At 54.7% G+C, this 15,325-nt stretch overlaps 1 protein-coding gene across 2 annotated transcripts in view; it reads right to left on the reverse strand.

Moving 5' to 3' along the window:
* The window catches only part of PRIMA1 (proline rich membrane anchor 1), a 73,028-nt gene that overhangs the window by 16,864 nt on the left and 40,839 nt on the right, over positions 1-15,325 (reverse strand). For both annotated transcript variants that reach the window (XM_030929744.1, XM_010384518.2), the window contains exon 4: positions 2,453-2,582. In XM_030929744.1, the coding sequence (XP_030785604.1) occupies positions 2,453-2,582 (130 nt within the window). The remainder of the gene's footprint in view (positions 1-2,452; positions 2,583-15,325) is intronic.

Genomic DNA, 15,325 nt, shown 5'->3' on the forward strand with positions numbered 1-15,325 from the left:
CCACTGAGCCATCTGGGATGAGTTGTTTTTTCCAGGGTGCTAACAGACCCAGGAGCTAAGAGCTCAGAGAGAGTGGAAAGGGACAGACAGGAGGCCCCTCTAGCTGCTCTGAGATGACGCCCCTCACACCCTTCCTGGGAGCCCCCCAGCCCAGCTGAAACAAAGCCCAGCAGGCTACGCTGGTCGGCACTGCCATAGTGAGCTACTCATGTGACTTTGTTCTCTTTCCCTCCTCCCGTAGAAGCAGGTAGCACATTTCTTCAGGGGAGGTTTGGGGCAGGGAGGGAGGCAGAAGTGGCTCAGGTGTCTTTTGTAAGAACACGAGCTTATATTAAACAGATTATTCATGTTGAGCCTCTCCCAGGGGAAGTGGAGCGTGTCTGCAAGGAGACTGGCAGCCGTGGCCTGGTGGTGCACACTCTTCCCCCAAAAAAGTAGCTACCGAAGCTAATCTTCAGTACTTCCTAGTGTCTAGAGTCACAAGCAAAGTCACCACTCAGCCTAGTGACAAAGGCCTCCCCAGTCAGGCTCACGGCTTCCTCCAGCCTCATCTGCGTCGCAGGGGCTTCCTGGTGCCCAGCTGCTTCCCCTCACAGGTGCTTTGACCTAGAATGCCTCCCCTGCTCTGTTACTTAAAACTCTCCTCCCATTCCAGCAGGCCCTCAGCTCAAATGCTTTATAGTCCAGATCAGAATGCACCGTGACTCCTCCAGGCAGCCACAGCAGGCTGCCAGCAAACCTCCCATAGCCTCATGGAGCAGCCTGTGGGCACAGCCTGGGTCTTACCTGTTTGCAGGCCCACCAAGCCTGGCACAAAGGAGGTGCCTACAAAACACGTGGGAATTGGATTAGCTATGTCCCCTGGGAGACTCCAACCATCCACCTTGGTTTTCTTTCTTCCTTTTTTTTTTGAGATGGAGTCTTGCTCTGTCGCCCAGTAGCCTGGAGTGCAGTGGTGCAATCTCAGCTCACTGCAACCTCCGCCTCCCGGGTTCAAGCGATTCTCCTGCCTCAGCCTCCCGAGTAGCTGGGATTATAGGCATCCGCCACCATGACCTGCTAAGTTTTGTATTTTTAGTAGAGACGGGGTTTTACCATGTTGGTCAAGCTGGTCTCAAACTCCTTATCTCAGGTGATCACCTTGGCCTCCCAAAATGCTGGGATTACAGGCGTGAGCCACTGTGCTTGGCCCCACCTTGGTTTTCAAGACTAGGCCCCTACCCAGAGTTACAGGGTCTTGAAGCACTGGGCCTTTCTGTCTGTATGTCCTTCTGGCCTCAGAGAAGCACAGACAGACCTCACCAAACCCCAAGTGTCCCCTCTCCCGCATCCCTGAGGAAGGGCAGGCAGGTATACCGAGGTCTCTTCTTAGCCCAACACTGGAGTCTAACTCATCAATAACCCTGAAACATGGTGCTATAGTCAGGGCTGGGCTTCGGAGTCTCTTTGTTCTGGGTTCAATTTCTGACTCCATTACTTGCCAGCCATGCACCCCGGGCAGCTCTCTAACTCCTTAGAACCTCAACCTCCTCTGCAAAATGGAGTTGATTGGGAAAATGTAGGTGGAGATGAACTAAGAGAACATTGGTGAGGAGAGGAACCCAGTGCCCGGCTGAGGTATTGCTGATTACAGTTATGCCTGTGTTATTTATCAGTGTTTTTGGAGACTGCCTCACAGCATGTGCATTTTGGGCAGAGGGGGCTCTGAGTTTGGGTTCTCGGCTGGGTGGCAGATGCCCAGGGCATGGCCTGTCCAGCATAGAGCCGCCATGCCCGGGCCCTGCCCCCAGGTATCCTCCCTCCTGTGCCCCGTTACCAGGATGCTCCTGGTCTATTGGTTTTCCACGCCCCCACCCTGTGTGCCTGATCGTGCACTTGTTTTAAGACTTTTACCTTGATATTTTACTTTCTGCTTTTGAATTACTAAAGTGACATCACATAGAACAACCAATTTAAAGAGTAAACTTAAATATTTTAGGTGTTAGGAATGTTCTTAATGTGGGGCCTCTAATTTTGGGAGTCAGGAAATGTTTTAAAAACTTCCTTAGAAATAATTATATTGTTAACAACTCCTATTACTCATTGGTGCTTTGCAACATTTTCGTATTTTTCACCTTGCACTGGGCCTGACATATAATTGGTGCTAATCAATTGCTTGTGGAATCAAACTCCCTAAAGTGACAGAGACATTATTTCTGAGATCAACTTTAAACATTTTGGCAATGAAAAAGATCAAAGGAAAAATAAAATAGATACAGCAAATATAGCAAAATCCTGATGAACTGTTGAATCGGGCTGAGGGTAGATGGAAGGTCACTGTATGTTCTTTCTGCTTCTTATACGCTTAACAACTTTTATAATTTAAAATAATGATACGGGATGTGTGTAGGAGCCCCAAGCCCAGCTGGGGTTCCCTTCGGCTTGGAGCTGGGTGCAGTGGGTGAGCACTCACCTTTTTATGGCTTTGTAGCAAATGATGACAAGCACAGTCAGAAACACCAGGGAGGCACAGCATACGGCAATGATGATCACCAGCCCCGACCACCAGCTTTCCTCAGTGGGGCAAGAGGTAGAGTTGGGAGCTGAAAGAGACAGGAGCAGCCTGAGTGTCCCCTGGATGAGCTGGTCATGGCCAGTGACAGAGGTGGGACCATCATGGGTGACACCAACAGAGGCGTGGGGAGGTCACTGGCAGGACCATCATGGGTGACACCAACAAAGGCATGGGGAGGCCACTGGCATCCATCACCTGGATGAAGGCTCCCTGACCTTTCCTGCCATCCCTACCCCCACCCTGCTGCAGGTGACATCATGGCTGGCCCCCAGCCAGGCTGGCCTCCGAGCGCCTCCATCCCTGTCCCGGTGTGCTCAGAGCAGGGGCTAAGCGCCGCGCCCCAGGCCATCCATCCTCCCTCGGCATGAGCTAACTGACAGCAGGGTCAGGTCTAATTTCCCATGAAAAATAACAGAGCGTCTCATTCTCTCAGCTGAGGCACTAAATCTGGTTCCTCTGCAGGCGGGGGTGGGGAGCAGGGCTCACAGGGGATGCTGAGGGAGGAAGGAAAGAAAGGGAGGACTGCCAATGTCCATTTCTTAAGCTAATTTCTTGCAAGACGCAGACTTTCTCCCTTCTTGGATTCAGTCCGTGGGGTGGGTATTTGCCGCTATGTCAGTTTGCACGGGGGTGGCCAAAATTTGGAAAAGTGTCATTGACAAGGCACCGGACACTGGTGCTACAGGGCCCTCTTTTAGTTACTCAATCCATGGAGTCCTTGGGGTGAACCTGTCCTCCCTCCCTTGGCACAGGCCGTGTTGGGGTGGACCTGAAGGACTTTGTGTCAGTGAGGCCGGTTCACTTTCCTCTGAGAAAAGCAAAGGCATCACACAGTCTCATCCCGGGACTTCTGGGAAGACTCAGACACAACTGGAAGGGAGTGCCCAGAATTGCAAAAGGAATGGGAGGGAGGAAGGAAGGAAATGAGAGGGAAAAGAGGAAAAAAAAGAGAAAGGGGGATAATGAGGGAGGAAGGAAGGGATGGATGGATGGACAGACAGAGAGACAGTTTTAACTTTGGACAGGTCTCCAAGATGTGAATATATGCAAAAGAATCAGAAATATACCCCAGACTTGGTGTCCACTCTATAATAGATACTTTGAGGGGTGCAATAGTAAGTGAGGAACCAGGGGATGACTTCCCAAAGGGTAATATGGATGGCTTCATTATTACGATTTTTATCAAAGTGTAATTTACATCTAGTGAAATGCACCCCCATCTTAAAAGTACCATCCTCTGAACTTTGACAAATGCATGCACCAGTGGAAGCCACACCTCCTGCATGACACAGAATATTTTCAACAGCCCAGAAAGTGTCCCTGTGCCTCTTTCTAATCAATTCCACCCTGGGGGCAACTGCTATTCTGATTTCTAAAATCATCAATTACATTTGCTTGGTTTTGACATTCACATACATGGGATCACGCAGTATGTATTTTTTTTGTTCCTTTATTTAGCATAGTGTTTTTGAGATTCGTCCATGTTACTGCGTATTTCAGCAGCTCCTTCCTTCATTGCTGAATAGTATTTATATGAACATATCACAATATTTTTTTTTTGAGATGAAGTTTCGCTCTTGTTGCCCAGGCTGGAGTGCAATGGCTCACCGCAACCTCTGCCTCCCAGGTGCAAGCGATTCTCCTGCCTCAGCCTCCCAAGTAGCTGGGATTACAGACATGCGTCACCACGCCCAACTAATTTTGTATTTTTAGTAGGGACAGGGTTTCTCCATGTTGGTCAGGCTTGTCTCGAACTCCCAGCCTCAGGGGATCCACCCGCCTCAGTCTCCCAAAGTGCTGGGTTTACAGGCATGAGCCACCGTGCCCGGCCACGATTTGTTCATCCATTCACTTGATGACCAACACCTAGGTTGTTTCCAGTTCTGACTATTGTGAATAGAACTGCTATAAACATTTGTGTACAAATCTTTGTACAGACACATTTTCCTATTTCTCTTGGATAAATATCTAGGAGTGGAATTGCTGGGTTTTGTGGTATGTGTATGATAAACTTTAGAAGGACATGCCAAGCTGTTTTTCCTGAATGCTTGTACCTTTGTACATTCTGTGCAGCATGAAGAAAGGTGGAAAGAAGAAAGAAGATGGGAAGAAGGGAGCGGTTACTGATTTGTTGCAGCTGGATTAGGAGATCCAGGGAGCCACTATGTGTTTCCCAGTGAACCAAAACCCCACTAACAAATGCAAGGTCCCCACGAGTGAGCCTCAGATGTCACAGAGACCAAGTAGAATCAGAAATGCTTCCTAATGGTGGTTCACGCCTGTAATTCCAGCACTGTGGGAGGCCGAGGAAGGTGGATCACCTGAGGTCAGGAGTTTAAGACCAGCCTGACCAACATGGTGAAACCCTGTCTCTACTAAAAATACAAAAATTATCTGGGCATGGTGGCGGGCACCTGTAATCCCAGCTACTCGGGAGGCTGAGGTAGGAGAATCGCTTGAACCCAGGAGGTGGAGGTTGCAGTGAGCTGAGATTGTGCCATTGCACTCCAGCCTGGGTGACAGAGATTCCATCTTTAAAAAAAAAAAAATCAATAAATAAAATAAAAAGAAAGAAATGCTTCCTGAGAGATGGCTGATAGGAGGATGCCACTGAGCTTCTCAGCTAGGGCAGGACCAGGCCTTTAGAAACCTCAACACTGAAAAGATACACAATATAGCATTGAAAATAGGAATGAACTCTAAAATACGAAAAAGGAGAGCCACCGGGTTTCTCATTTTCCCCATGATGAACTTGTTCAATGGTTTCTTGGTGAAATATCAAACAAAAAATCCTTCTCTCCAATTCCTCACTTTGGGGTATCCCTGACTTGGCTGTGTCTTCCTGGGGTGATGTCCTCACCTTCCCTACACTCTGGGAAGTCAGAAGTCACTGCTGGAGAGTCAGAAATATAGCCAGATCATCCAAGGCTGTTCTGTCTACACTGCACCCCCAAGCCCCAAAGGTTTACCTCCTCATTTTCACCACAAAGGGAAGCAATTTTGGTTTCCATGGCTCTACTTCAGGCTGTGACTCCTCTGGGCCATGCCTGCCACCAATGGTCCAGGACCACAGACGGTCACACGCCTTTACCAGGGCTGGCGCCAGCTGCCCCATGGATTGTTAATTACAAAGCTAAGACCTGATCATCTTGCTCAGGACACTCCTGTGGCTGCGGACAGAACTACCGGTGTGTGGTCTCAGCCAGGGGCTGCCGTACCCCCTCCTGTAAGCACTTAGAAATATTGGGGTGGGTGCTGTCTTTGGCTGTCGCAATGTGTGATCCCAGCAGCTATGGATGTTAATGACAATGAACTGGATATTCTCACACAAGGTAGAATTGTCCCTTGAAAAATGCCAACAGGGCCCCTGTTGAGAAATTTCATCAACTTGATTGATTATAAACCTCATAGGGAATTTGGCACTGAATTTCACAGTGGCTCTCTTCTTTACATTCTCCGTTAGTTGGGTGGGAATTTTCTTTTGCTATTCCTTTTCAAACATAATTGATACTGAAAGCAGTAAGCCCATGGCTCGCAGCATCCTGCACAGGTTCCCCTCTAATATTCTGCAAGCACACTCACCACCGCATGTGTGTGAGGAAACTACCCAAGGCAAAAACGCTAACAGCTATGAAATGAGGGAGGCATTTTGTGAAACCTAGTCAAGGCATACATCTTGGATTTTGCTCAGAAAACCAGCTGTTGTGTTCAAAGAATGCATCCTTATTTATCCTTGTTTGAGTCAATTAGAGAATGTTGGAGCTGGAGGAAGTCTAGGAGGTGTTATCTCAAAAAAGAGAATACAATATGGAGTCTCAGGATCAATAAGCAACTTTCCCATGGGCCAGGGTTGGGACCCTGATCTTTGGGCTACAGGCTGGGTCCATCCCTGCCTGAACTTCCCTCCCATGGGGTGTGGCCAGCACCTCTTTCTGGAGGTGCTAAGACAGCTTACATGTGCGCAGATTGATGGTTCATGTTCGAGAAGATAGCATCATGAAGGTGCTCATTCAGTCATTTGTTCATCCAGCAAACTGAGCACCCTCAGTGCCTGGCACTGTGCTAGGATCTGGGAGTACAAAGATAAATCAGATGTAAACTGCTTCTTTACCAGGGCTGGCGCCAGCTGCCCCATGGATTGTTAATTACAAAGCTAAGACCTGATCATCTTGCTCAGGAGTCTCCGGGGGAAGAGGCATGCATGAATTGCTCATACAGCAGGTGAATGTTATTTCAGGGGTGCGGATGATGCCTTATGAGAGACAGGTGGTCAGACAGGGAGGCTGAGATAATCAGAGAGTGCTAAGTTCCAGGACTGAGGCTACCTGGGCTCTCTGCCTCCTCTGTCACCCCCTCTACCTCCCAGCCAAGATTCTGCAAACACAACAGAAAGGCAGGCGCTGTCCTGACATCTCAGGGGTCGCAACACTGTCTTCCCCGAGGCTCAGTGAGGCTTTGTCTGCTGTATTCATTAAACACTCCTGGCGCCTGTAAAGATGATGAAGCTGGCAACCAGAGAGAGCAATTGCGAGCTGCCCAGGCTCAGTGTTGCTTCCTCAGAAGAGCAGCTGTCTTTTCGTTATGAGATGCATCGTTAAAAGCTTCGGACTCTGCTTCCAGCCAAGATGGAGTAACAGGGCCCAGATCTGCCCTCCTGTCTGAAACATCCAAAACCATACCAAAGATGTGAAACAGTGGTTTTTAAAAGAGGCAACCAAAGACAGTGATTCCTATGAGGTGAGTCCTACCACAGGCCCAGCTCACTGCCTTGAGAGAGTTTCCAAAACAGTAGTGCAGGAAGGGAGAATCCGCAGGGCCTGGCCAGCTCCATAAGCTGGAGAGATTCAGCTGAGAGTCCAGAGAATGAACAAGACAAATGAGGTCTCTCCCCAAGGGAACTCTGAGAAGAGTAGAAGAAGCCAGTGGTAAGCAAATACACCAATGAATATATGATGGCACATTGTGGCAAGTGCTGTGAAATAAAAAGATAGGTCCCATGGATGTTTGCAGAAGAAGCGGTGGGGTGGGCAGTTTTGGATGTGCCCACCTGTATGGGGTCCAGGGAGGCTAAGGAATCCAAGGAGACCAGAAAATTCCCTTGGGCAGGGTGGGGGAGGTGGACTTGTGGATCCACCCAAGGTTCAATGCATGAAAGAAGTATGTGAGGTCAGACAAGCCCTCCAGGTACTCTTGGTGGCAAATGCCTCCTCTATCGTCCTCATAGGGTTTTTGTGACTATCAAAGGAGATGATGGAGACAGCATTTTGGTGGGTACCAGGAATAGCAAAGACTTCAAGGTCCTACTAGGCACAATCGTGCATAGCTCAGTTATATTCCCCTTTCAGAAGTGGAGAAACTGAGGCCACACAGTCAGGGGCGTTGCAACAGTACTCACGGCTACCTCAATACATACTAATGTATGACCCAGGCAAACAGCTGTCCCTGTCAGAGCCAGCTGTTGGAGAGAAGCTGCACACAGGAGGTGCTGGACTGACAGGAGGGAACAGATCGAGGGATGAATGAATCAAACAGCGAGTAGGTTGGAAACAATCTCAGTTTTGCAAGATATCTTTAACTAGGAATGCAGTCTGGGTCTAGAAGAGCCGAGTGAGAGCCATGTTCTTGGTTTTAAAATTGTTTCTCCATTGTGAGATGGAGGCTTTATCTACGGCTGGGCCTCTTGACCCTGTGAGTGGGCAGCCCAGGCAGCCCACACGGCTCCCTGGTTCTGGAGCACAGCATCAGTGCCAGGCATTGCTGGTGACACCACGGGCATGCTGGGGCCTCTGGGCCTCAGAGGCATCGTTAGATGGCTCTCCTAACTTTCCAAGTCTTTGGGGACTCAAGCCCTGGGCTGCCTGAGCGGCTTCCTGACTGTTTCTCAGGAGCTGAAAGGGCCTGGCGCTTAACTGGCCTTGATTGCAGTCAGGTGGGAGCTGTCACTGCAGTTGCTCTCTCTGCTTCTGGCTTCCTGAGCAGCCCAGCTCCAGGCCCATCAGGCGGGTCACAACTGCTGACGATGCAGTCTAGTGCCACTTGTCTAGGGCCCCCTGCGCCATAGAGATCAGCCTCCGTCTCCCTCAAGGAGCCAATGTCGGTGAAGGTGCTTCCCAAGCCTCCGAGAACAGTTCAGCCTTTGTTGTGGGAAACCAAAGAAAGAAGCACCTGGGCTGGGAGTTGTTTCTCTGCCTTAAAACGAGTGTGGGCCTGGTGACTCGGCCATGGGGAGCAGAGGTGAAAGGAGTCACAGCCCTGCTCCAGGGACAGTCTCATGGCACCGCTGGTCCTCAGTGTGTGCAGGGGTCCCCTTCAGCACCGCTCCCTCCCACCCACCAAAGGGTCTTGAGGAAACGATCCAGCATGTCACCAAAAAGTGCAAATGCACAGGACTTGCCGCGCCCTGAAAGGGGGTGGGATGCTGAAAAGCACTTAGGAAAGTGCGTCCTCTTCGGCCCTGCCTCAGCCAGCTTCCTGAAGCCCCCACTGGTTTTGTCTGGCTCACAAAGACAGTGTGAGGGCTGGAGCTTTGCTAAAGATTTGTGTGATGCAGAATCTGTTTTGTAGACCCTTTGGACAGGGGGAAACTGAGGCTCAGAAAAGGGGAGGAGCCCGCCCGAGGCCACACAGGGACCCGACCCAGGTCCTTCGGTCTCAGCTTTATTTATGAACGGCTCCCAAAGCACCACAAAGGATGTGGTTTCTCTGAAGTCTCTTCTGGGCTGACCACCCTTTCCCTGCCTCAGGGCCCCCAGCCCCAAGGCCACCGAGGAAGGAGTGGCATGGGAGCGGGGCCGGCCACTCTTCTGTGGGCCTGACCCCACACAGGGTCCCATTGTCTCAGGGACACAAGGGGCCGCCTCTCAGGCCGCTGCTCTCCATTCCTGGGCACAGGGTGCCCTCGGGGAGGCCTGTCCCAGGGCGTCCACCTCCTATGGCGGCTGGGGGAGGTCTGGAGAGCCAGCCTGGGTGCGGGGCTGCTCACTCACTCCTCACCCCGAAGGCATCAGAGTACGTGGGCTGCACTCGAAAACCACAAATACAAAATCAGACCTCGATGCCTTACCCAACCTCTGCAACAAGCCCCTATTTCTACAGATAAATGAGAAATCTCCTTTGGGGTGTGCCTGGATGAACACAGTGCCCTTGTGCACCTACAGTTCAGGGGCCCCCCACTCCTTCTCTGTCAGTGGGAATTTGGCTCAGGCTTCTGGGTTTAGCATGGAGATGCCCTGTTTCATAAGTCTCCCCAATTCCTCCCTCCAATCATGGGTTCCTACAGCAGGAAGCTCCTGGCTGCCCATAACCACAGGTGAGAGGCACCCGTGCCCAGCCCATGCTTAACAGAAAGCCAGGGAGGTGCATCTAGCCTCCCTGGGGCACAGAGCTCCTGGGGGTGCCTCAGTGGTCTGCTTTTTCCAAAACTAAGGGGCACACCCTTCTCTACTGTGCAGGAGGGAAGCAGTTTGTGGGCACTGTAGCCTAAATGGGGCTCCTGCCCTGCAACCTGTAGCCCTGGGCAGGAGTGGGAGGGGAGTATCCCAGGGAAGTGATGCTGGCTTGGCCTGTTTGGGGGCAGTCTGCCTCTTGCCCACTTCCCCCACGCTGCCTCCTGCATGCCAACCATGCCCCTTCCTGCCCCAGGAAGCTGGGCTTTGGTGGCTGGCAGCATGGAGCACGCCCCCCTCTCACCCACCACAGATGGGAACAGTGGGCCTGTGGATATGCACAACGCCTTGGTCAGCCTGTGGTGGGTGGTGTGGCAGGAAGTCAGACCTCAAAGTGCCACCAGGACGGTCTCAGGGCTCCAGAGCAGCCCAAGCCACAAGGGTGGGCCAGACTGGACTCTTCACTGAGTGAGCTTCATGGGGAGAGTTGTCAGAGTCCCGGGTCCCACCCTCACCGCTGTACGAATGGTCCCGAAAACATTCTCTCTGCCCTCAGCCTTTTCTCAGCAACTGCTTTGTGTGTGCAGCACCTTTCAGGCCCCCAGCCCCAGCCTGGTGGGCCCCCTGTGCTGGAGGCATCCAACAGGGAGTAGGGCCTCCTTGCCCCGTGCTCCTCAATACCGCTGGGGCAGTGCCTTCCTCCTGGCTCAGGCCCCCATGTGGGCATTCCCTCTGCCCTCTGAGTGGCCACATCCTGCGGCTGCTCCCTCCGAGCCCCTCTCCACCTTCTCCCTGACTCCAGCCCTGTGCTGGGTCTTGCTGGGTTATCTCGGTTGTCCCATCCCCCCACCAGCCCTTCCTTCCTGGGGTATCATGTCAGCTGCCCAGTTCAGCACAGTGGTTATCCACACTGGCTTTGAATCAGAAGGACCAGGAGTTAAAATCTGGATCCTGACTTTGGGCAAGTCATCGACTCTGTTAGATTTAATCTGTTTCTTCCACTATAAGTCGGGGGAAGGCAACAGAACCACCTCCTCATGAGAGACAGGATCAGAGAGCCAGCAGCAGTCACCCCTCCGCCACCTGCCCAGGTCCTTCCCCTTCTCCCTGCAGAACTCCGACTCCCCTCCTGTATCCTTCGCCCCCCAGAGGGCCTAGGCTTTGGGAGAGGCAGGCTCAGTCTAGGAGGTGGGTTTTCAGGGGTTGCAGCCAGGCCTGGTTGTTCCAGTACTTATGCCCCTAATTGGTTTAGGGGTCATAGATTCCGGCAAGGACAGGAGGAAAAGTCTGCCGGGGGGTCCTGGGAATGGTTTCCCGGCTCTTAAGGGAGATGCAGAGGTGGTGGCTTCTCCTGCACACTGCTGCGTGCTTTACTCCAAAGCTGAGCAGCTTATGGGGATTGAGGGTGCTGGGGTGCAGGGTTGAGGGGGGGTCTCAGTGTGATGTAGGGTGGTCAGGGTCAGTCTCCAGAGAAGACGTTGGAGCAAAGACTGGACTTCGGCAGGGGTTTCATCATGCAGGTGTCTGGGGGAAGGAATGGTCAGAGTGCAGGCCCTGAGGAGAGCATGGGCCCTGAGGCGAGCGCGGGGTCTGAGGCGAGCGCGGGGTCTGAGGCGAGCGCGGGCCCTGAGGTGAGCGCCGGGTCTGAGGTGAGTGTGGGCCCTGAGGCGAGCGCGGGGTCTGAGGTGAGCGTGGGCCCTGAGGTGAGCGCCGGGTCTGAGGTGAGTGTGGGCCCTGAGGAGAGCACGGGCCCTGAGGCGAGCGCGGGGTCTGAGGCGAGCGCCGGCCCTGAGGCGAGCGGGGGGGTCTGAGGTGAGTGTGGGCCCTGAGGCGAGCGCGGGGTCTGAGGTGAGTGTGGGCCCTGAAGTGAGCGCCGGGTCTGAGGTGAGTGTGGGCCCTGAGGAGAGCACGGGCCCTGAGGCGAGCGCGGGGTCTGAGGCGAGCGGCGGCCCTGAGGCGAGCGGGGGGGTCTGAGGTGAGTGTGGGCCCTGAGGCGAGCGCGGGGTCTGAGGTGAGCGTGGGCCCTGAGGTGAGCGCCGGGTCTGAGGTGAGTGTGGGCCCTGAGGAGAGCACGGGCCCTGAGGCGAGCGCGGGGTCTGAGGCGAGCGGCGGCCCTGAGGCGAGCGGGGGGGTCTGAGGTGAGTGTGGGCCCTGAGGCGAGCGCGGGGTCTGAGGTGAGCGTGGGCCCTGAGGTGAGCGCCGGGTCTGAGGTGAGTGTGGGCCCTGAGGAGAGCACAGGCCCTGAGGCGAGCGCGGGGTCTGAGGCGAGCGTGGGCCCTGAGGCGAGCGCGGGCCCTAAGGCGAGCGCCGGCCCTGAGGCGAGCGCGGGCCCTGAGGCGAGCGCGGGCCCTGAGGCGAGCGCCGGCCCTGAGGTGAGCGCCGGGTCTGAGGTGAGTGTGGGCCCTGAGGCGAGCGCGGGGTCTGAGGTGAGGGTGGGCCCTGAGGTGAGCGCCGGGTCTGAGGTGAGTGTGGGCCCTGAGGAGAGCACGGGCCCTGAGGCGAGCGCGGGGTCTGAGGCGAGCGCCGGCCCTGAGGCGAGCGGGGGGGTCTGAGGTGAGTGTGGGCCCTGAGGCGAGCGCGGGGTCTGAGGTGAGCGTGGGCCCTGAGGTGAGCGCCGGGTCTGAGGTGAGTGTGGGCCCTGAGGAGAGCACGGGCCCTGAGGCGAGCGCGGGCCCTGAGGCGAGCGCCGGCCCTGAGGTGAGCGCCGGGTCTGAGGTGAGTGTGGGCCCTGAGGCGAGCGCGGGGTCTGAGGTGAGCGTGGGCCCTGAGGTGAGCGCCGGGTCTGAGGTGAGTGTGGGCCCTGAGGAGAGCACGGGCCCTGAGGCGAGCGCGGGCCCTGAGGCGAGCGCCGGCCCTGAGGTGAGCGCCGGGTCTGAGGTGAGTGTGGGCCCTGAGGCGAGCGCGGGGTCTGAGGCGAGCGCCGGCCCTGAGGCGAGCGGGGGGGTCTGAGGTGAGTGTGGGCCCTGAGGCGAGCGCGGGGTCTGAGGTGAGCGTGGGCCCTGAGGTGAGCGCGGGCCCTGGGGTGAGCGCGGGCCCTGGGGTGAGCGCGGGGTCTGAGGTGAGCGTGGGCCCTGAGGTGAGCGCGGGCCCTGGGGTGAGCGCGGGGTCTGAGGTGAGTGTGGGCGTGGCAGTTCTGGGGAGCAGGAAGGAGGCCAGTGTGGCCGAGAGGGAGTGGCGAGGGGAGACTAGAAGGAGATGGGACCACATGGGGCCTTGGGGACGCCATCAAGAGGCCGTGGGGAGGACTCCAGGGAGGGTGGTGAGGTCTGACCTGCAGGTGAGCACGGTCCCTCTGTGTTGAGACTGGGTGTGTGGTGGGGAAGGACGGGAGGCTGTGGGGAGACTGCTGTAACCTAGCAGCGAGATGGCGGGGCTCAACTCGGGGGTTCTCAGCAGAGGTGGTGAGAAAAGGTCAGAGCCTGGAAATGCTTTCAAGGTAGATTTCATGGAAATGTGGATGTGGGCGGCAGACACAGAGAGGAGCAAGGATGACTCTGAGGGTTTCGGGCTGCGCTTGTGGGAGGAGGAAGCTGTCACTCACTGATGGGGAGGGCTCCTGGGTCTGTGCAGCTTCGGGACGGTGTGGAGGTCAGGTGTGAAGTTGGAAATTGTCACACACCATGGCAGCCGGTGAGAAAGCAGCCGGGGCGGGACTCTGCCTTCAGAATCGAGGGCTGGAGGCGGCCATTTGGGAGTGGTCAGCACCCAGCCCTGCGGCCGCAGGGGGTCGTCAGGTGGGGGAGGGTAGACAGAGGGGAGAAGAGGACCAAGGCCTGGCCCTGGGGCACCTCAACATGAGGAGGTGCAGAGGAGGGTGAGGGGGGAGGCCAGCAGGGAAGGCGGCCCAGGCCATCTGGTCCTGCAGCCACGTCGGGAAGGGACGTCCAGGACGAGGGGAGGTCACCTGTGTCCACCGCAGCTGACGGTCAAGTACAGCCAGGCTGGGAGCCGGCCACGGGATGGAGCCACGTGGCAGTTGGCTGCTGGCCCCTGAAAAGCGGTTTGGCAGGAGTGGAGGGAGGAAGCCCGATTCGGGGAGGCAAAGAAAGAATGAGAGAGAGGAAATGGAAACCGTGGGTCTGCACAACTCGCACTTCGAGTTTCACTGCGAAAGGGAGCGGCGGCGTGGAGCGATTCTGGTGGGAGAAGCCATGGGAAGGATTTTAAGGCAGGAGGTGGTGCGTGTGGGTGAGAGTGTGGGGAGTACGTGCGTGGGAGTACGTGCGTGGGAGTACGTGCGTGGGAGTATGTGTATGAGTGTGTGTGTGACACAGTACGTGGGAGTGCATATGAGTGTGTGAGTGTATGAGTGTGTGTATGAGTGTGAGTGGGGAGTACGTGCGTGGGAGTATGTGTATGAGTGTGTGAGTGTGTGACACAGTACGTGGGAGTGCATATGAGTGTGTGTGAGTGTATGAGTGTGTGTATGAGTGTGAGTGGGGAGTGAGTGTGTGAGTGTATGAGTGTGTGTATGAGTGTGAGTGGGGAGTGAGTGTGGGAGTGTATGAGTGTGTGTATGAGTGTGAGTGGGGAGTGAGTGTGTGTGAGTGTATGAGTGTGTGTATGAGTGTGAGTGGGGGAGTACGTGCGTGGGAGTATGTGTATGAGCGTGTGAGTGTGTGACACAGTACGTGGGAGTGCATATGAGTGTGTGTGAGTGTATGAGTGTGTGTATGAGTGTGAGTGGGGGAGTACGTGCGTGGGAGTATGTGTATGAGCGTGTGAGTGTGTGACACAGTACGTGGGAGTGCATATGAGTGTGTGTGAGTGTATGAGTGTGTGTATGAGTGTGAGTGGGGGAGTACGTGCGTGGGAGTATGTGTATGAGCGTGTGAGTGTGTGACACAGTACGTGGGAGTGCATATGAGTGTGTGTGAGTGTATGAGTGTGTGTATGAGTGTGAGTGGGGGAGTACGTGCGTGGGAGTATGTGTATGAGTGTGAGTGTGTGACACAGTACGTGGGAGTGCTTATGAGTGTGTGAGTGTATGAGTGTGTGTATGAGTGTGAGTGGGGAGTACATGCGTGGGAGTATGTGTATGAGTGTGTGAGTGTGTGACACAGTACGTGGGAGTGCATATGAGTGTGTGTGAGTGTATGAGTGTGTGTAGTATGAGTGTGAGTGGGGAGTGAGTGTGGGAATGTATGAGTGTGTGAGACTGTAAGGGGGACTGAATGGGAGTGTGATTGTGGGAGTGTGAGTGTATGAGTGTGTGTATGAGTGTGGGGGGCGTGAGTGTGGGAGAGTGTGTGTATGAGTGTGTGAGAGTGTAAGGGGGACTGAATGGGAGTGTGATTGTGGGAGTGAGTTTGTGTGTGTGTATAAGTGTGGGGGCCATGTGAGTGTGGGAGAGTGTGTGTATGAGTGTGTGAGACTGTAAGGGGGA

This window comes from Rhinopithecus roxellana, chromosome 5 (assembly GCF_007565055.1).
Source record: "Rhinopithecus roxellana isolate Shanxi Qingling chromosome 5, ASM756505v1, whole genome shotgun sequence".
Taxonomy (NCBI): domain Eukaryota; kingdom Metazoa; phylum Chordata; class Mammalia; order Primates; family Cercopithecidae; genus Rhinopithecus; species Rhinopithecus roxellana.